The following is a 20,842-nucleotide window of genomic DNA, read 5'->3' as shown; positions in this document are numbered from 1 at the left end:
GTTGGATTCATATCTTATATCTGTCCAACACTGCATCTTTCTTCTTCTCAATCTGTCCCTTAAAAGTCTCTTTTTCTTTAAACTTACTTCTTTTTCTTCTTTCTTACTCTCCATTCCTTCTTTAATAATCTCCATACATGATTTCCTATTGACCTGTCTCCCTTTAATCTGATGTACTTCTTCCTTCTGGATCCTTTCCATCAACTCTCTCCACGACACATCTTTGCCATTTTCTAGTTCACTCTCATTTAACATGTTTATCAATAAATCATCCCACAACCCTCCCAACTGGAGGGTTGTAACAACACATTCTTGGGTTGTAACCTCTTCCTCAAAGAGGTTTCATTGAAACAAATCTTCAGAATCCATTAAAGTGGATTCCACCTCCTTCTCCAACTCCTTAGGCTGTCTTTGAAAATGCTCAACTGCCTTTTCTAACACCTTTGCCACACCATTGTCTCCCAAAAACATATCCTCAACCACTGTTATTTTTGCCACTTCTACTGATCAAATAGCACCGGAATCATAAATTCCATTCTTTTCTTGTCCTTCCATACTCACACAACTATCTTCCTACTACTCTGAGCCACCTACGTGCCTGGACCTGAAGCAGGAAGTGTTACTATGAAAAGCATCCCCATATGTGAAAACAGTAGGGAAAGTTTCCCAGTGCCTTGGCAAAATTTCCCCTAGTAATATAAATAGCACTTCAGGTCTCCCCTAAAAAGAGGCCACCAACCTAGTGAGTCTAACCCAGTTGACAAAGAATAAAAAAAAATCACAGTACGAATTGGTGCAACAGAGCAGCAAGTAAAACAAATGTGCAGATGATCACATAATGGCATGCAAAGGGAGGTATGCATTTTATAGCATGCATAATGAGATGCAATGTGTGTGCTGATGAATAGATTGTGATTCCTAATCATAATCTGCAGATGGCAAATCACAAGCCACATATCAGGATAACAGCAAACAGCACACAGAAAACTAGGGAAGTTCAATAAGCAAAGATGCTACGAGCAGTAGCCGTCTTTGCACAGCAGCATTTACTTTCTGCAGTGCTCTCTCTATTGTGTGTTGCAGCAACAGGCGACACAAACAAAGATGTTACTAGCAGCATATTATCCACACCATCTAACAGAGTAGCATCAGAGCAACTATTTCTTAACATACTGAGATATCATAAGGACATTGCTGACATTATTTATTTATTTATTGGCATTTGTTTACCAGGATGGTCCACTGGGCCAAAAATTGTCCATTTTTAGTGGAGGCCTGGGGAGAAAAGCTCCACATACAAAAGAAATTTAAATACAATCACATTTTCTACATACATAGAGAGATAACTTAAAAAAAACAGACATACAATCTTATCATAAATTTCTAGCTAGTATAACAAAGGCAGTATACATTATATACAAAATATACAAAGTATAATATATCATCTGCTTTGGATACTGTAGAGTTAAGACAGCAAGAGATAGCTGCATAACTGTTAAGCAGAGGGGAGAAAAAAGATAGTGAGATCAGGTGGGGAAAGATGCTCTGTAGTCGTAGCTGCATGTACATTGCCATAGGGCTAAGAGATGATGTTTTAGAGACTTTTTGAAGGATATGTGACTGGAAATTGTTCTGATAGAGCTGGGTAGGGAATTCCAAGTTTTAGCAATGGTACATGAGTAGAGAGATTGACCAACTGCTAGACTGGGTATTTGCACTTTTAGAAGGAATTGATTTTCAGATCTGAGTTGTCAGGAGGGCTTATGGAGACTAAACAGGGAGATGAGGGATGGACAATTGGAAAGTTTGGTAATGATATTGTGAGCTGTAGTTAACTGCAAGTAGGTTAGGTGATGGGGAAGTTCCAGCCATTTTTTCCTAAACCAGCGGACAGCAAGGTATGTGTTTCTCTCACTGTAATAGATAACAAGGTCTTTCAGAGATAAACAGGGAACACACAGGTTATATCACAGGTTTTTGCCTATACAATACTTTGTGCACTCCTCAGTATATACTACTTGTACATGTGGGGGAGCATATCTGTTTCCTAAACACACCAGGGGTAAGATAGAGCTAATATCATGCATAGCTTTGATGACATTGCCCTAGTCAGTGAAGTACAAAGTGCTGTAGTGGCACCCCTCTGATTCATGGTCCCATATTAGTACCCCCTCCATGTCAGTATAGGCCCTGGCTGGTGTCCATGAACAGCAGTATGCCAATCGAAAGGGCTACCATTCTATTTACTGTCAGACAGTGTGCAATGCACAGGGGTTAATAACCATAACCCTTGCAGAGCCCATGATTCATACATTTGGAATAAATTCATCTATGTCACTGCTTCCTACATAGTAAAATTCCACAGTGCCACCTAGCTGCTAAGTGCAAGCACTGCAGTAATCTAGGTAAAAAGCAGCCAAAGATGCTACACACCCAAGTATCATCCCCAAAATGTTCCTACTGTAGTTCATGTGATGCAGGATATCCCATGGATCTTTTGTTGATGGCACCCAGAAAACATGAACACTGCATAATATAGTACAACAGTTAAATAAAAATAAAATAAAAGTACCGAGCCTGCAAGGATTAAAATAAAACCAGTTTTTAATACACAAGAGAACAAAGTAAGCGCTATCACGGTTCTCACACCACTTCATCAGATATTCTCAATACATAAAGAAAGCAATTAAATAGGTTGCAAAGAAACAATCAAACCAATAAAATGCAAACCTCTAATTAAAAGACTATACTAGTGTTTCAGCCACCCCTCATATCTGAATCTAAAACCTGAAGTACAAAAAATTTAAAAACATGTGTTACCCCATTTGTGCATGCGTGCGTGTGTGTATCTGTGTGTGTGTATATGCTCGCACAAGCACATTCAGCCTGCTGAAGCATGGTTCTGATGCCTAGAAACATCTGAGGAGGACTTGCTGTATGCTCCAATGTAGCATGCAAGCTATTTATAGTATACTGCATGCTATACAATATATGACTATAGAGAAGCATGCAGAATGCCATGCATTCCAGGAACTCCTGCACCCACTGCAGCACCACTTGTATCAGCCACCACATTGTCATCATCCAGTGACAAGAATGAGGCCAAGAGACAGTAATGTGTTGCTGTAGCACACCCCCCATACAGTGATGGATACAGTACATGTCAAAGAAGGCAAAGCATTAGCATCTAATGCAGTTATGTAGGCGTGTGATGAGCAAACAGTGACAGTGGAATATCAAGCAAAAGAAATAGGATGCATGTAGTGTTAGAAAATGTCTGTGCTGGGAGCTGCATAGTCAAGGCACAGTGTACATCAGACATCTCCCCATACAAATTATACAGTGGGGTGTAGTGGAGAACAGTCATTATCATCATTTGCAAAGGTGTCAGGGGCACAAGGACATTTGGGTGATATTACAGCCTGGGTGGGTGATCACATCACTGGGGGCATAGATGGGAGTCATGCATCAAGGGGTGCTCTGAGTCATACATAATGTCCTCCAGTGATAGGGAGAGGATGTTACTATGGGACCATGAATCAGATGGGTCGAACTTCAGACCATGCTCTGGGGCCTCTGTGCTGTCTTGAAGTAGCAACAGCCCCCTCTTAGGTTCATAGGTGTGTACTAGGCTAATGGCCATGGAGCCTTTACAAACCTAGCCCATAGGATTACCCTGACATCATGCCACCCGACCTTAGTTCCCAGTGCCTCTGTTGAGTAAAGCCACTGAATTGATCCCCGGAGTGAATTTTCTATTTCCCATCCACTCATCAAGGTTTGCCTTGAAGACGGTCAGTGAGGTGCTCTGTTTAACATGTATGGGAAGTCTATTCCACAGCAAGGGCAGTCTCTAGGTTAAGAACATGTCCCTCCAGCACATTCTGTTGATTGTGGTAATGAGGTTGAGGTCACTGGTGCATGTGGTGCAGAGGGAATAGATTTCTTTAGCTGTAGCATTTCTAACAGAGCTGGATCAGACATGGCTTTGTATGTCAAGCAGAGATCACCTCTAAGTAGGTGATATGAGACAGAGAATAGTTGGAGTTTTTTTGAGTCTGTCCATGTAGAACAAGTGTTTAAGGCTAGGATCCTCTTTGTGAGGTACTTTTGCGGCCTCTACAGTTGTTGCAGGTGTCCAGTGAGGTACATGCCAAATGGGGAATTGTACTAGTTGATTGGCCTAATGAAAGAGTAGAGAGAGACAATGACCTCTTTCTTCCTGGATGCAAAACCCTTAGTAATGAGATGTGCCACATAAAAGGACTTTCTGACCACAGTGGCAATTTGGTGGTCAAAAGAGAGGCTGCTGTCAACCTGTGTTCCCAGATCTCTTATAACAACTTCTGTGTTCAGTGGACTACCATCTATGTGGAAATTAATGGGAACCGGGTTTTTCCCAAAGGGGATGACGACACATTTTTTGGCATTGAGCTTAAGGCCATGGTTCTGACACCAGTCGTTGGTCTCAGTGAGGCCTTTCTGTAGGATGTCAACATCACTTGGGGAGTTAATAATAGCTCCCAACTTGCAATCATCTGTGAAATTTGTCAGCCAGAGACCCTTTGTGTTGGCCTGGACTTCAGAGATGTAGATTCCAAATTGGAGAGGACCCAGGACCGAACCCTGTGGGACTCCACTCATGACTGGTCAGCAGTCTGACTTAGAGTCCACTACTTTCATACTGTGGGTTCTATCCATCAGCCAGTTTGCAACCCACTTAGTGATATAGGGTCTGATGCCTAGCTTAGTGAGTTTTTCTATGATTCCTGAATGGGGAATGGTATCAAAGGCCTTGGCCAGATCAAGGTAGGCTGTATGAACCACCTTACCTTCATCCACATGTCTGGTGAAGACTCAAAGAAGTCGACCAAATTGAGCAGGGATGATCTACCCTACACAAAACCAAATTGTGTGGGATTCAAAGTCTGGAGATTCCCTATACCCTTGTTTATTAGGTCCATGATGATGTGTTCCACAGCTTTGCATATCAGACTCGGTTTCTTCATTAACAGGGTATGTTTGAACAAAGGAACCAGACATGAATGCCCTCTTTCCCTACTGTGGTTTGTTTGTTTTTCTATAACTGGTTAAAGAGAGTGTCATTCTCAGGGAATACAGTATGCGTCAGCATGGGCCAATATGCGCTACAGTCCAACTTGCTTTGCTAAAGATAGCCTGCACCTCTTGTTCAAAGGCTTCTGCATGCTGCCCCTAGTGCCTTTATTAGGCAGAGTCTGGCTAATGTAACTAACATCCAATGTAGCAAAAAGTCCCAAAATCAAATCACATTAAGGTGGCTCTTCTGAATGCCAGAAGTCTAAACAATAACTTGTCTGGTTTTGATGCACTCCTGCATTTGGAATAATCCATGTCTATGCAGTTACTTAGATTTAGCTTAAATGTAAAGAGAACCTAACAATTCCTAGGCTGTTTAAACAAGAACTCCCTTGTGGAGCTGGCAAAAAAACTTACTAGAGGGCACAACACCTTAGACCCAAGTCTTACAAATATGTCAGTTACACTAATTCTCTGGTATTTCCTCCCCCAGTGAAGTCTGGCCACAGACTTGTAACCTTCCCCTTTAATCTCACAAAAGTCCTACTGCAAACCCCACTGAATTTAAAGACTACAAATGTGCCAACCTCAACCTACTCTATAAAATATCAAATTCAGTTATGCCTACACCATCCTTGACATTGATACGGCAGCAATCTCCTCTAAGAATTTTATACCCATTTAGAAAAATGCATAGAGCTAGTCCCTAGCAGAACCAAGTCTTATGGGAAATTCAAAAATAAACCACCCCAGTGGTCCACCACTGTAAATAAACTCTACAGGAAAGAAAGAAACGTTTTAAATCATATGGCAGATCCAAAACATCTCTTTTCAAGGAAAACATCAAAAGCATTACAAAAAAATGAAAAACACTATCAGGTCCACTAAAGAAGCACATAAATTTAGACTCTGAAGCCAAAGATAATTACAAATCTGTCTTTAGCTATGTCAGAAAATGAAGAAATAATAGTCTACATTGCTTTAAACTTCTTTATAAAGACATCTTGTATTCTGACCCAATAGACATTGCCAATATCCTTCCAAACAAATTTAATGCCAACATCATCTATGAGACTTCTGTCCAAAGCTGTGAAATACCTGAATCCTTTACTCCCCTAATTATCCCTAAATATCATTTAATGAAAGTGCTAACCAAAACCAAAATGCTTCCTCTATGGGACCTCACAACACACCTGGATGCTTAATTAATGGTGTTAAACATGCAGACCCTGTACTTAAACTCTAAACTCAGTTTAGTCACTGGTTTCATCCCTGATGAGTTGTGCACTGTACATGTGATCCCCCTCCATAAGGGTGGCCTTACAACTGACCCAGGTAATTACTCCCCTATTAGTCTTACAAGCCATTTCAGCAAAGTCATAGAGCATAATACAGTGGACCTCATGAAGTACAATATCAAGAATTTTATTTTACTTGACATCCAGCAGTCTAGCTTTGTGAAGGGTATATCCTGTGTACTGAATCTGGTTGCAAGCATCTCATCAGAAAGTATAAAAAAGACCAATGGTGTCTTACAGGGTTTGGTGCTGAGACCTCTCCTTTTTTTGGCCTTTACTTCTCAGATGTCCAAGCAGACAGCCAAGATACCTGATTGACAAAGTTTGCAAATGACAATAAGCTGGAGGTGTTTGATCAGTTACCTCTGACACCCACACCCTCCAGAACTCTCTCTACCAAACTCTTGGGGCCTGATTCCAAAACACTTGTGCTCAGTTTAAGTGACCACCTATACTTAGAGTAACTCTTTCGGAATCAGGACAGTCTTGCACTGAGAGCAACTCTTTTAGAATCTGGCCCTTGGTGTACTAAAATGGGCTCAAAGTAACTGCTAAAAAATGTACTATCATCACCTTTGATAAACAATCCCTTCCCTCATTATACTGCATAGACACATCACTACAAAACAAAAATGTTGTCAGGGACCTAAAATCATGGGCTATTAATTCCCTCTCTTTTGACCATCATGTGTCAACAGTTGTCAGGAAATCCTTATTTTTGGTACAACTAACTGCCAAAGAAATAAACTCAAGGTCTAAAGAGGTAATCACTCCCTAAATACACAGCATTGATCAGAGCAATTATCAAGTACAATGCCCATCTCAAATGACTATAAAGACCCCAAAAGGTTCTTAAACAAAAAGACCACAGGCCTAAAGTCCCTGAGCTAAAAAGAGAGTCTGAAGGCTCTATACCTGTATTCAGTGTCTTACAGACTTTTGAGGGGAGATCTCTGTCTCACTTAGTCTGCCATTAGCGACAGAGTTGTGTTGGACCTCCTGGATCTCTCTAAGTCTAATGGCACCTAAATCTACTCCAACAGATGAATAGAACTTGTTGGAGGGCCAGGTTTTCAACTCAGCACCTCCCTAACCTCTGGAATAAACTTTACCTCCATATTAAGTTGTGTGACTTTTTAGCCTTCCTTAAACATAACCTAGCAGACTAGATGGATTTTCACAAATTTACTCCAGAATTGACTGGTATGATTCTCCTTGAGAAATTAGGTGCAGTCTTGGGCAGGAGGTGTGGGGAGTGGGTAACTTCAAGTCATAAATGGTGAAAGAACCCAGTAGCTTCAGAATATCTACACATCTATATAAAAAACAAGTATTTGAAAATAAGGGATTTCCATATTCAAGGCTATAACTGCTATGGCAGTCAAGGAAAGTTAGTTTCATTTACAGAAAATATTACTTTGTAACTGATAAATGCAGAAAAAGACATTTCAGGTACACTGTAACATTATGAAACAGTTTCATGTCTTTTCAAGATATAAAATAATGAAGATAAAGGAAAGGCTATAGTAGTAAACTCTGCACTCATGCATGAATAGATTCAGCAATACTCATACTTATGGGAACATGATGAGATGAAGTGTTTAGGTGTATGGATTAAAATGATTCTAGTATTTCAGGTAATGGTATGTCAGAAAAAATACACAAAAGATAATAAACAAAAGAGAAGTTCAAAGCGCTTCTTTTTGTACATAGATAGTAAAAAAGGAATAAAATGGTTTTAGTCCCCTGTGAATGGATTAAACAGGATTCTATTGTTTCAGGTAATCATATGTATGGAGAAACCACACAAAAGATTATTAAAAAATGAAGCTCTTCTTTATGTACGTGGATAGTAAAAAAAAAAGGAATAAAATGGCCTTAGTCCACTAAGTTGTATGCAGAGGTCAGACAATTGTAGATCAACAAGAAGAGAAGTTGTGGATGATAATTAATAAAGAGATGAACTAACTGATCTGGAAGGGGAAGAGGACACATGTTAAGTGGGATACGCTGATTCTCCTCATAGAAGAAGGTGGTTTAGGGTTAACTGATTTGAAGGGCAACTTTATTGATAGTCAGCTAAGGGTCATATACATAACTCAAGCAAAAGGTTATAAATCAAAGTAGAGAAGGATGATGAAACAGGGGGAGTCTGAGATAAAGAGAGGCTAGGATTTTGTATGAAAGCCCTTTGAGGAAAATAGCAACAACCATACAAAATATTACATTCATAAAGTAACAGGGAATATTCTGAGAACTAAGCTATCGTAGGACTAGAGAGAGGAGGCTTTTACTAATATATATGTCTACAAGCAGAGGTGCGGAAAATAGGTAGCAAGGGCCTGGAATTTACTGAGGGAAATTTGCAAATAAACCAAAGTATTGGAAGCAAATAAGTCAGGAGGGAAAGGTTACAGAATGAGATGAGGATAAAGAGAAGTGGGGCCTGCAGGTCAGAGACTGTGTCCGTATGAGGGATTGATAACAGAGTATAGGCCAGGAGAAAAGGATAAAGGGCTATGTGAAAGACTAGCTGTGGCAGAGTCCCTAGATGAATCTAGAGCAGATGTTGCTGTTAAAGGAGGAATAATTAGTACAGGGTATAAAATAGTGCAAGATAATTATGAGAAACTCTAAGGACATTAGAAACAATTGAGAAAAGTGAATGAAAAGGAATTTTGCAAAGTAATAACGGGAAGGCATTTGTAAGGATCCCAGGTATGCAACAAAGTCCAGAAGGCTTAGGTTTTTGCACGGAAGTGTTTGCATAGGTATTTTTATACCCCAAGTAGATCTCAGAGGATTTTTTTTCCTCAGATAGACAGTAAATGCTGGATGTCTGATACAGAAAAGTAACTGGGGAATGTTTGGGGAATAGCAATGACTAGGTAGATTTTTTTTTAAATTCCCTGCAGAGTAATGTTGGGGAAATAAATATGTGTAACCAACAAATTTATTCTTTTGTCTGCCAAATAAGCAATTGCAAGAAAAGGCAAATTGAAATCTATTCCTAATATAAAGGAAGTGCTTGCTATTGCAAAGGAGATAAAAGAACCAAAACTGCAATCTTTATAAAAGGGATGGAACAAATTTCATAGAAACAATTGGAATTTGTGGGAACAACACACTGAGAATAATGTTCAAGTAGAGGAGCAAGGTTTAATGGGAAATAGTAAATGAAAGATTTATGCCATGTTGGAATGAATGAATAGTGCAAAAAAAAAACATATACACCATCTGACAATAACAATGGAAACTGGCATTACTGTTTATTTTCTTTTCAATTAACATATATAAACCCAAGTTACAATTTAAAATCTGTTGATTTAATAATGTTTAAAAAAGATAATAATTTACACATAAAAAAATATCTGAGAATTTCCAGAAAGTTTGTCATTGTGCTGGACACTGAGGTGGATAAGAGACTGGTTTTGATAATAAAGGCGTAAAATAATAATTCTTATGGAGGAGCTGAATATGCCAGCAACAGAGTGGGAAATTCTGAGCTCCAGGACAGTGAAGGAACTTTAGCTGACTGGGGTCATGGACCATGACAGATTCAGCCAGTTGGTGCAGCACCATAATAGAAAGGATAGAATTCTGGACACGGTTGTAATCGATGCAGAGAGTGTCATGGTCATGTAGGTTAAGGCATCGATAGTGACTATGACATTGTATGGTTTAAAATATGAAAGAAGAGTTAAAAAAATACAAAGACAATGGCGTAGAATTTTAGAAGAGTGGATTTTGCTGTGCTAGGGGAAGTAGTCTAGGATGAGTTAGGAGACTAGGAATATAGTGAAGGAGCAAATAAGTTATAGGAATGGGTCAGGGATTAAGTACTCAGAGCTATGGTCAATGGCGTAAGGTAGAAGCAAAAAAAGAACAAGGCCAGTGCAATTACATATGAATGTGACTAGCAATTAAGGGAAAAATGGAGAGTGTGTAAGGAAAAGAAAAAAGGGGGTGGGGAGGAGGTAGAAGCATAGTACAAGGAGGCTATAACAAAATGCTAACAACAATGGTAAAAGAAGCAAAAAATAAAGTTGAAAAGAAGTTAAAAGAAGGGATCAAGAAGGGAAGCAAACTTTTAATGTACATATTCACAAATTCAACCCCTGTTTAGTATTCCTGTCCCTAATGGATAGGGGAAATGTGTAAATAGGTTCATAGGTTCATACTAGGCTATCTGCCCTAGGGCATTTATAAGCCTAGCCAGAATGTGTTTGGCTTTCGCCACCCATTTTAAATTAATTTTGCTATGCCCTTTTTCGAGGTTAGTATACTGTGCCTCTGTCTAACAGTGACACAGAAGTGATACCCGGGGTAAACCTATGATCTCCCATCCACTCATCAAGATTCCTCTTGAAGAGAGTCAATGAGGGACTCTGCCTAACCTGGACTGGGATTTTATTCCAGAGTGAAGGGAGCCTCTGGGTTATGAATCTGTCCCTCCAACATGTCCTATTTATTTCAGTGCTGAGGTTCAAGTCTCTCGAGCGCGTAGCTCGATGGGATTTGGATTTTCTGAGGTGCAGCATGTCCATTAATTCCGGGTTGGACATGGCTTTATACGTCAGGCACAGATCGCCTCTGAACAGGCGGTATGCCACTGAGTAGAGCTGGAGTTTCTTTAACCGGGCAGCATATGGCATCTGTTTGAGCCCTTTGATCCTCTTGGTGAGGTACTTTTGGGGTCTTTCCAGTTGCTGCAGGTGTCTGGTAAGGTACATCCCAAAAGGGGCATTGTACTCAATTATGGGCCTGGTGAGGGATGAGTAAAGAGGCACGATGACCTCCCCTGATCTAGATGTGAATCCCTTTATGATTAGGTGGGCTATATAAAATGTTTTTCTAACCACTTTGGCTACGTGGTTGTCAAATGAGAGATTGCTATCAACTTGGGTCCCCAAGTCCCTAATTACTTCTACTGTACTTAATGGATTACCACCTATGTGGTAATTTGTGGACACTTTGTTTTTGCCAAAGGGGATGACTATACACTTTTTGGCATTTAGCTTGAGGCCATGGCTCTGGCACCAGTTGTCTGTTTCTATGAGGCCCTTTTGGAGGATGCTTGTGTCGGCTGGAGAGTCGATTATGGCGCCCAGTTTGCAGTCATCTACGGACTTGGTCAGCCACAGTCCTTCCGTGTTGACCTGTACCTCCGAGAAATATATACCGAACAAGAGAGGTCCCAGGACTGAGCCTTGTGGGACACCACTTGTAACTGGTTTGGAGTCTGACATGGCTCCAGCAATTCTAACCATGTGGGTTCTGTCCTTGAGCCAGTTTGCAATCCATCTAGTGACATAGGGGTTTATATTTAAGCTGGTGAGCTTATCTATAATGCCCGAGTGGGGTATTGTATCAAAGGCTTTTGCGAGGTCCAGGTAGGCTGTGTGGACCACCTTCCCTCGTCAATGGCCTTGGTGACTGTTTCAAAGAAATCAACCACGTTTAAGAGGCAGGATCTGCCCTTAACAAAGCCGAACTGGGTAGGATCCAGTGTCTGTAGGTCCCCAATATCTTTATTTATGAGGTCCATGATGATCCTTTCCATAGCTTTGCAGACCAAGCTAGTCAGGCTTATGGGGCGATAGTTTCCAGGATCCGTTGAGGCACCACCTTTATGGAGAGGAACCACTGTTGCTGTACGCCACTCTTTGGGCACATATCCTGTAGTAAGGCTGAGATTGAACAGTAGTTTTATGTTTGGGTTTAGCTCTTCTTGGAGTTCATGTAGGACGCAGCCCGGGACACCGTCTGGTCCCATTGATGCTGTGTTTTTTGCTTTGGAGAGGGCGGCTCTTACCTGAGCATCTGAGATGTCAGGGGGGCAGCACTCTGCTGGGATAGATATTTGCCCTTTTGGTGGGGAGGGGGGGAGAAGTTTGCGCTGAACCTGTCAGCTAGGATGTTGGCAATGTCTGTGGGTTCAGTGTATTTTTTGTCATTTTGGACTAATTCTGAGCATATCTGGGAATTACCACCCAGGTTCCTAACATAACTAAAGAAAGCCTTGTGATTATCCTTAGTGTCCTGTGCAATTTTTCTCTCAAAGCTGGCCTTAGACAATTTTATGAGTGTCCGTAGTTTTTTGCTAATACTGATCAGTGATGCCTTCCCTTTTTGGGATTTTGCTCTATCATTTAGTAGTTTCCTCCTTCTATTGTATAGTTTGTTTATGGCTGGGGTCCACCAGACAGGACGTCTGCCTTTGGAGGATTGGGTCTTGGTTTTATTTGGGATCGCATGATCCATGCATTCCTGAAGGTGTTCATAGAATGCGTTTATAAAGGATTCTGCGGTCTGGGCCGTATTTTCCACAGGCCCGGGGGCTTTGAAGGATTCCACCTCGGTTTTGAGGAGTGTGAAATTTGCTTTAGAGAAGTTTTTCACTGTGGTTTTCTAGGCAAGGGGTGGGGTCGGGATGTGAATATCCAGTGAGATTAGTTTATGGGCTGATCTTACCAGTGAGGGATACACTTCTGGTCTGGAGCATAGAGTCCCCATGTTGGTGATGATCAGGTCCAGTACGTTTTCCCCTCTTGTGGGAGTGGTAACAAGTTGTTCCATAGCATTTGAGTTTATGAATTCTAGGAACCTTTGGGCTAGGGTGTTGGAGCTAGAGTAATGCTCCCAGTCTATGTTTGGGTAGTTGAAGTCGCCCAATATAATGGTGTTTGGAGAGACCTTCATATTTTCCAGTGTTCTCAGGAAGGCCGAGTGGGGTTCCTGGGTTTGGGAGGGTGGTCTGTAGCAGGCTATAAACTGGAAGGCAGTTTTACCCACTGTTAGTTGCACATGGATAGTCTCTGATGCTTCGTGCTTTGCCACCAACATATCCTTGTTGAGCCTATCTCTGGGTAATTCACTTGCAAAATATAAGAGATGAAAATTATCATGGGAACATAAGCATAGGCTTTTTAAGGTTCTCACAGATCAACAGACTAGTAAGTAGCTATGAAACCAAGACCCTGTAACAGAAGGAAGGAAAGGAAGGCCTTCTGGCAAGGCTGTGTAAACATGGTGAGAGGTAAAAAAAAAAAACTAGGGGAAAAAGCTTGGTGCTGTGACAAAGAGGGAAGAATTCCTGACTGTGACAAAGATAACCTATGTTTGGCTAGCAGCAAGGGCAGTGGGAGGGTGGAACTAAGTGACCATTGTCGGCATACCCATCTGGGTGGAGGGTTGAAACTCTGCAGTGCTCCTTGGGTGTCACCTAGAGGAATCATTAGGTATTGCATATGTGGGAAATGAACTTACCAAGCACATGCTGCCAGTAGTGCATTGCATTTAGTAGGGAAGTTACATTTGGTTGTTTGCACAGTTTCCAGGGCATGCAGCGATTTTGGACCTGGAGACAGCTGTTAAGAGGGTAAATGTTTCAGAGTTTTGGAGGAAGCCTGTCTGATCAACTGACTATCCAGCTTCCTATGACTTGATTTTTGTCTTAAAGGAGGGACGTGGTTGGCGAGCTCAGAACATGGGAATGAAAGGGACCTTAGGCTCTTGTTTCATGAAGTTGATGGACTCAGCCTTCACCCTTTATAAAAACAATAATGAGCTGATGGGTAGGGAACAAATGGTTTATAGGAATCTCATCCAGACAGGAGGCTCAGTGTCCTGGAATAGGGTGGGATTACTGAATCTGCATTGAGGAACCAGTCTTAGTCCATCAGGATGAATGAATGAGCTGGTTAGATGAAGGTAGAGCAGCCGCTGCATTGACCATTTGAAAAGGGGGATGAGAAAAAACAAAGTTACTGAATAAGTAGTTTTCTTCAGTATTTACAAAGGAAAGCACAGTGAGGATGCCATGTTGGAAGGGAAGCAGGGCAGAATGGGGAGAACATTTGACAGACATGAGAATAGGCAAGGATGACATTCAGATGAAACTGGCTGCTGCTAGGGTGGGTACAGCACAAGGACCAGATGAGCTGCCTCCCAGAGTCCTCAGAAATCTTGCTAATATGTTGGCAAACTCTCTGACAGAGATCTTCAACAGATAACCACCTAGCACAGAGGTGCTAGAGGACAGGAACTATGATAATCTTTTAAAAGGGGAATCTGAAAACAATCCAGGGAACTACATTCTTGTAATACAGAGAATATTGTGGGGAAGGTTGGTAACATTTCCAGAGCACAACAAGCGCTGGGAGAGCAACCAATATTGGTTCATGGCCAGAAGCAGCAGCCAAACAGATCTTATCTGGTATTATGGCTGGTTTATAGGTGAATTTGGCAGACATAGTCTAGCTAGACTTCAGTAAGGCCTTAGGTTCTATCCTACATAGAAAGCAGGCAGGAAAAGTAGAAGATTTAGAGGTAGTAACAAACCTAAGGAACTGGATAGCTGCTTCATTAAATGGTAAGACACTGAAGGCTATGGTAAGAAGCACAATTTAAGAAACTGGAGAAATGACTAGTGAAATAGCACAGGGGTCTAACATTTTTCAGTGTGTTTGCCTCAAACATATCTGAGGAAAAGTAGAACAGGGTCAGCCTAGGATGATGATAGTATAGGATAGGGAAAGTCTGAACAAATGGGTAGTAAAGTGACAGACAGTTGAGATTTTATGCAAAAAAAATGCAAGTCATTGCACTTAGGCTACAATATCCTGGTGTAGAATATCAGCAAGAAGAGTGGAACTGCTGGCAACAGAGCAGCAAAAGGATCGGGGGGAGGGATACTGATCAAACCTGGACTAGACGACTGATAGCAGAGTGAGAGGGCAGAACCAGTAGCAAGCAAACTGTTGGGCTCTATCCCTAGGCAGATCAAGTCTAGAAGCAAAGAAGAAGGCCATGAAAGGAAAAGGATATAAGAATGCAGGAAGAAATTCAGAGTAAAGCTAACAGAAAGGGCCCTGGAATGGATGAGAAGGAATATGACAAGATGCTAGATAAGCTATGGCTCTTTTCACTTAAAACAAGAAGAAAGAGGAGCAACATGATATAGTTGCATAAGATTAAGTCAGGGAAATGTGAAAGGGTCAGAGGTGTAAAGGTGAAGGACAAAGGCAGTAAACCGGAGGGACTAACTATTCCTAGGATCCCATCCACTCTGAGATTGCACTACAATGTGGAAAAGGGCATAGAAATACTTGGCCAACGCCAGAAAATGTGCCCTTTTCCCCATTGTAGTGCAACCTTTGGTATATATATATATATATATATATATATCCCCCACCTAGCTGGACTTGAAATACTCCAGTGTGTGAGATAGGGAAATGTTGGCCAACCAGTTATTTTCCATGTCTCACACATTCATTGAAGTAAACGTTCGATGAACGAACCTTCGCTGGGTTGTGTTCACTGATTGGATGTTCTATGAGTATAACATTCGATCAGTAAACATAGACCCAACAACTACTGCAATTTAGTGATTACATCTGTGTGACTCACACTTATGAGTCTCTCACACCTATAATGAATAGGCTGAACAGCTGGCTTTACATTTGTAGATGTCTTTTTGTATTCTGGCCTTTCTGGTTGAAGTTCTTTCTGATCCAGTTTGTGGAACTTGGCTTCTTCATTCATATTTATTTAGTTTATTTAATCATATTGAGACCCGCTGTGGTGGTGCTGCGGTAGCGTTGTCGCCTCATAGCAAGACGTTGTCCCGTTTGATTCTCAGCTAGAGCATCTTCGGTGTGGAGGCATACGTGAATGGGACATGGGCCTTCGTTGAAGGTTGTGCGTCAGGGCTGGTAACCCAGTACGTAAAAATCCACTACCAATCATTAGCAGACCGGAGTTTCGCTGTGGCGACCCCTAACTGGGAAAAGCCGAAAGACACAAACAAACAAATTTAGTCATATTGAGACTTTAACAGGGTTTTCATAATTCCAAGTTTACTGTCCAGGTGAGGTTTGTAAAGCTGTGTTACAGAGCATTTCGCTGGTATGTAGTATGCTCTTAGACTCTACTAAGGTTACACAGAGCGAGGGACAGAATTACTCAAGTTTACTACTTAGTTGAGAGCATGCTTTTGCCCATTGTCGTCCTGAGATACTATCATGAGGTGAGTTCTTGTAAGAAATATGATGAAGTTCTCAGGTAGAAGAATCTGCTTAAATGCATTTGTCTATGGCACAAGCAAATGTTCAGGCAGCTGTCAACATAAATCTCCTACACTCCTCTAGGAGGCACCTTTTTCTGAGTCCTCCTACAGGAATAGAGGGCAGGCCTCTTGTTGCTCCATCCAACCCTGGCCAGCATCTTGGTACCCAGACTGTTAATTAAATGTAGGTTACTGGCAAAAGAGACAGATGACCACTGACCAGAACTTTCAAATCTGTTTGCAGTGTTATACAGCAAAAATAAATAATGTAGAGGACTCATTTAAATATGGCCACAAGCAATAAACAGTGCATGAATTGTGAAATAAAGAAATTAGACATGGTTACTGAACTCAGCTTCCCAAGCCCATTTTGGTAACCAGAGGTATATTCTGATACAGTTAAAAGAAAATATGTGGGAATACTTCTGAAGAATAATCGTCTTTGCCTAAGGAGGTAATACATTCTGTAAGCACAAAACTTGACTTCTAAAGCACAGTAAACATACGCCCTGAAGCAGAGGGCAATAACTAATTGATTGCATCTCTACTGGAATACAGTGCCTGATAAGTAATCGAGTTTGCGTTGTGAAAGGTCATCATTCAGATGTCCATAAGGGTAAGAGAATGCTGACAGCAGAGTGTAAGCTGAACGTCACTAGTTTGGAAAAGGAAAACGTCAGATAATGAAGAAAGTAATGAGGCTGGCGCATTTATTTCTGCTTTATCATTCACTTGGTGACAGACCTACTACTATTCCACATCACATCTCTCTCTCGCTCTGCATCTTTCACTGGTCTCTGTCTCAAAGCATATCTTGTGTCTGTCCCTGAAATTCCTTTTATATCAACCAATGTGTCACTTAGACTGTGCAGAAATCCAGTTAGAAGGTCGGATTATCAATGCTTAATGGTCTGATACAGGGAAATACACATTTGAGAGATGACTGCAGTGACAACATGCACAAGGATATTTATATGTTATATCCTGTAAACACAACTGTACCAAAACATCTGGGTTCACAGAGAAGTCTTAGCTTAGTACCATCTAGTTTCCAGATCTACTGCCAAACTCACCAAAAAAGTATCCGTGCAAATATTACACGTCCGCACCATGGCATCTCTAGATTGCATGCACTAGCTCAGTGTAGTGAGTCTGGTTATGATGTGAACCAGTTATTACAATCAGCAATTCATTCTTATTTAAGCACCAAACCTCATGCCAAGGCCATCAAGTCTAGAAGGACACTCCTGTCATTTCAGTTTCCTAAGTTTTCTATGAAATATCAGATGCAACGCTAAGTGCTCATTATGAAAATTAACCAATATTAGCACAATCTATGACATCAGGATGGATTCTAGATGTTCAATGCAATTGTAAAAGAGTTTGATCACTGTATTATATAGCTTCAGCAGTCAGTATACAAAACCAATATGTGGCCTACACACCATTCTTTGACACTAAAAATAGGAACTAGGAAATAAATTTAATATTTATGACTACAGCAAAATGTATAACTGCAATAAAATATGGCACAAAAATATTTGTGTCCATACAAAGCAAGCAACCGTGCCTTCGTTGAAGGTTGAGCATCGAGGTGGCACCTCGGCGTTTCGTAAAAATCTACTGCCAATCATTAGCGGACCGGAGTTTCGCTGTGGCGACCCCTTACCGGGAAAAAGCCAAAAGACAAACAAAGACAAGCAAGTTTCCTACAAAACAGTGAAATTTTTGTATATTACAGTAAAATATCCAGGGATTAAACAGCCAATAGCTGGCCCAGTGGTGCAGAAAGAGAGTTCTTATCTGCAGTGCTGGTGAACCAGATCACATACTGGTACAGATGCCAGAGGGACAACTAGAAGATACTAAGGAAATCAGCATCTGATGACAAGATTAGCTTCTCAAGGTGTTGGCAGTGTCTGTCATTTGCTTTATTTCTTCTGGTTCAGTATACTTAGCCAACAGTCTCACTTCACCACTTCAACAACTGAGTGCATCATGATACAGGAAGGGACTAAACAGGGCAAACTCATAAATCCCAACTTTGGAAATCTATTATGTAGAATTTGCCATGATGACAAGTGTCAGGGTGTATTACTCACAGGATACTGTCACTGCAGTACTAACAGGTATGACGCAAAGTTGAGAATCTTAAACTGACAGGATTGACAATATCTCAAGACAAGTCACACTGTCATTGGTGTTCCTGTGTTTACGCACTACAGTCATACTTCAAAAGATATGTTCATTTTGATTTTAGTTATTTTGTTACCAGGGACTACATTAGCACTAAACAGGGATGTAGCAGGCTAACAAATCTGTTGCCTTACCCATACATAATATGTAACACATCATTTTGTCTGCTGCACTGCATTTGGTGAACAAATGGAATAAATGCAGGATACTTTAATGCTAATTAAAACCACTAAAACAGTTACATCTGTACTATTATCATCTGCATTTTGTAAATATTATAAGAGAATCCAGATATAAAAAAATGTATATAATGTAACAGCTAAATTCTGGACATTATCCATAAAAGGGATGTTGCGTTGTCATATTTACAGATATACCAACCTATTATTTAGTCCATATGTTTTCTGTTTTCCTGTTTAGGACTGTGTACTTTTGTCACTGTTGAAATCATGCGCCAGTCTGTAACAAGGATGATTAAGAGTGATGCCACTGTGTGGATCGCATACTACTATTCGTGGTCTTTTGGTTGTGCCTGTGCTGCTGCTATCCTACTTGTCATCTTTGGAATCATTCTTCTGCTCGTCTCCCTGCCACGAATGCCACAGAATCCATGGGAATCATGCATGGATGCCGAACCAGAGCACTGAGAAGCAAATAAACTCATCGTGTAAAAAATATACATAAAGGCATTCAAAACTGTGTACTGGAAGTAGAAAGGACATTTCTGTAAACAAAACCTTTAGATTAATATCAAAATCAAGATAAATTCATCTGTTGCTGTAATGCACTGTGAGCAGCCAAAGCAGGCTCACATTTACAGAACCTACCAAATTTTCTTTTTTCAGTATCATAATGTAACACTATTATAGTTTTTGCACCTTACAGCATGTCTTATTATCATTATGGTTCTGCTCGGAAGAACTCTAATTTTTTCCTTAAATTTTATAGTGAGAAAATAAAGACAAATCAGCTCAGGACAGCAGAGACAGGGATCCTTTCATAAAAATGACTGCAGAGTGCTTATGAAGAAAATGAAATGATGGAACATTTGTCTTATATATGGAAGTAATAACACTAGTCAGTTTCTGAATCTGTTTTGAATGATACAGATGTTGATAAAACAGGTAGGAAAATACTGTTATCAGCAAAAGAGAGCTTTTTTTTGTTTGTTTTTTGTTTGTTTTCATTGTTATTTTTCTCTAAAACATACAAACATAGCGTTGACTGAATGTTGCTTGTTTAAGGCGGTTATCAAGCTGATAGGTGGATTTATCAGCTTTGTGCTTGATTAAAGCCTTGCAAGACTGTTATACACTGTACATATATGTTGCAGACTTTTAAACCATAAACTTAGCTATTAATTGACAAGCATTTCTTTATTAATTTATGTTTACTCATATACGTACAGTTTTTATATGGAGGCTTACCAAAATACACATGGTTAAAAAAAAAAAAACTGGAAAAATTAACTTTTTTTTTTTAAGAAATAAGCACTAATCCTACTTTTAATACATAAACTGCAACAAAGAGTGCATTCATTTGATTCCACTGTATTCTCTTTCTAGCAAGATTTACAAAAATAAAAGTCTGGAACTACATTTATTTGCTGTACTCTTTATGTTGTATTGTTTGTCTATGTTTTTTCCTGAATTATTCATACAGTAAGATCTATGTTCGGAAAAGTGGGATGATGCAAACTATGGTAATGAACAGGTTTATTTTGAAGAAAATGATGATGGTTTCCAAGTATTTAAAATATCATCCAATAAGTGATGTCTAATCACATCTGTAGTGACTCTTAATAATAAAACAAAAATGTTTACATACAGTATTTCACAAGGCTTTTTGTCAACATTATGATATTTGACATCAGGTGTAATTACAGGTTTGAGTACAGCATTCAGCAATAAAAGACTGAAAATGTTCTCACTAGGAAGCCATTGATGCCTCATGAGTTGTGGGTTGATTTCTTGATATGAAAATACACGTGCTTGTTGCCACTTGCATGAAAAAACAAGTGCTCAGCTGAACTCCCACTAGCATCTTCCATTTCTATTTAGCCCTTCCAACACCTGACCCAGGCACTATAAAACTGTACAGCCCTACCAGAACCTCAACTTTCACCCTAAAAGTCCCACATATTTCCTAGCCCAAGTCCTTGGTTCCTTAACCTAAAACTCTTCTCACCCTCCCTAACCCTAAGGTCCCCAATTGCTCCCTA

The 20,842-nt window shown here is 40.3% G+C and overlaps 1 protein-coding gene across 1 annotated transcript in view; it reads left to right on the top strand.

Annotated features, from left to right (window-relative positions):
- CACNG1 (calcium voltage-gated channel auxiliary subunit gamma 1) overlaps positions 1 to 20,219 on the top strand; it is a 259,002-nt gene extending 238,783 nt beyond the window's left edge. The window contains exon 4 of the mRNA XM_044085096.1: positions 19,042 to 20,219. Within this exon, the coding sequence (XP_043941031.1) occupies positions 19,042 to 19,268 (227 nt within the window). The 3' untranslated portion in view covers positions 19,269 to 20,219. The remainder of the gene's footprint in view (positions 1 to 19,041) is intronic.
- Positions 20,220 to 20,842: the final 623 nt, after the last annotated feature.

Source organism: Protopterus annectens, chromosome 10.part0 (genome assembly GCF_019279795.1).
Source record: "Protopterus annectens isolate FY-2018-M chromosome 10.part0, PAN1.0, whole genome shotgun sequence".
Classification (NCBI taxonomy): Eukaryota; Metazoa; Chordata; order Ceratodontiformes; family Protopteridae; genus Protopterus; species Protopterus annectens.
The sequence above is the reverse complement of the archived record's forward strand: the minus strand, read 5'-3'. Positions and strand labels throughout refer to the sequence as shown.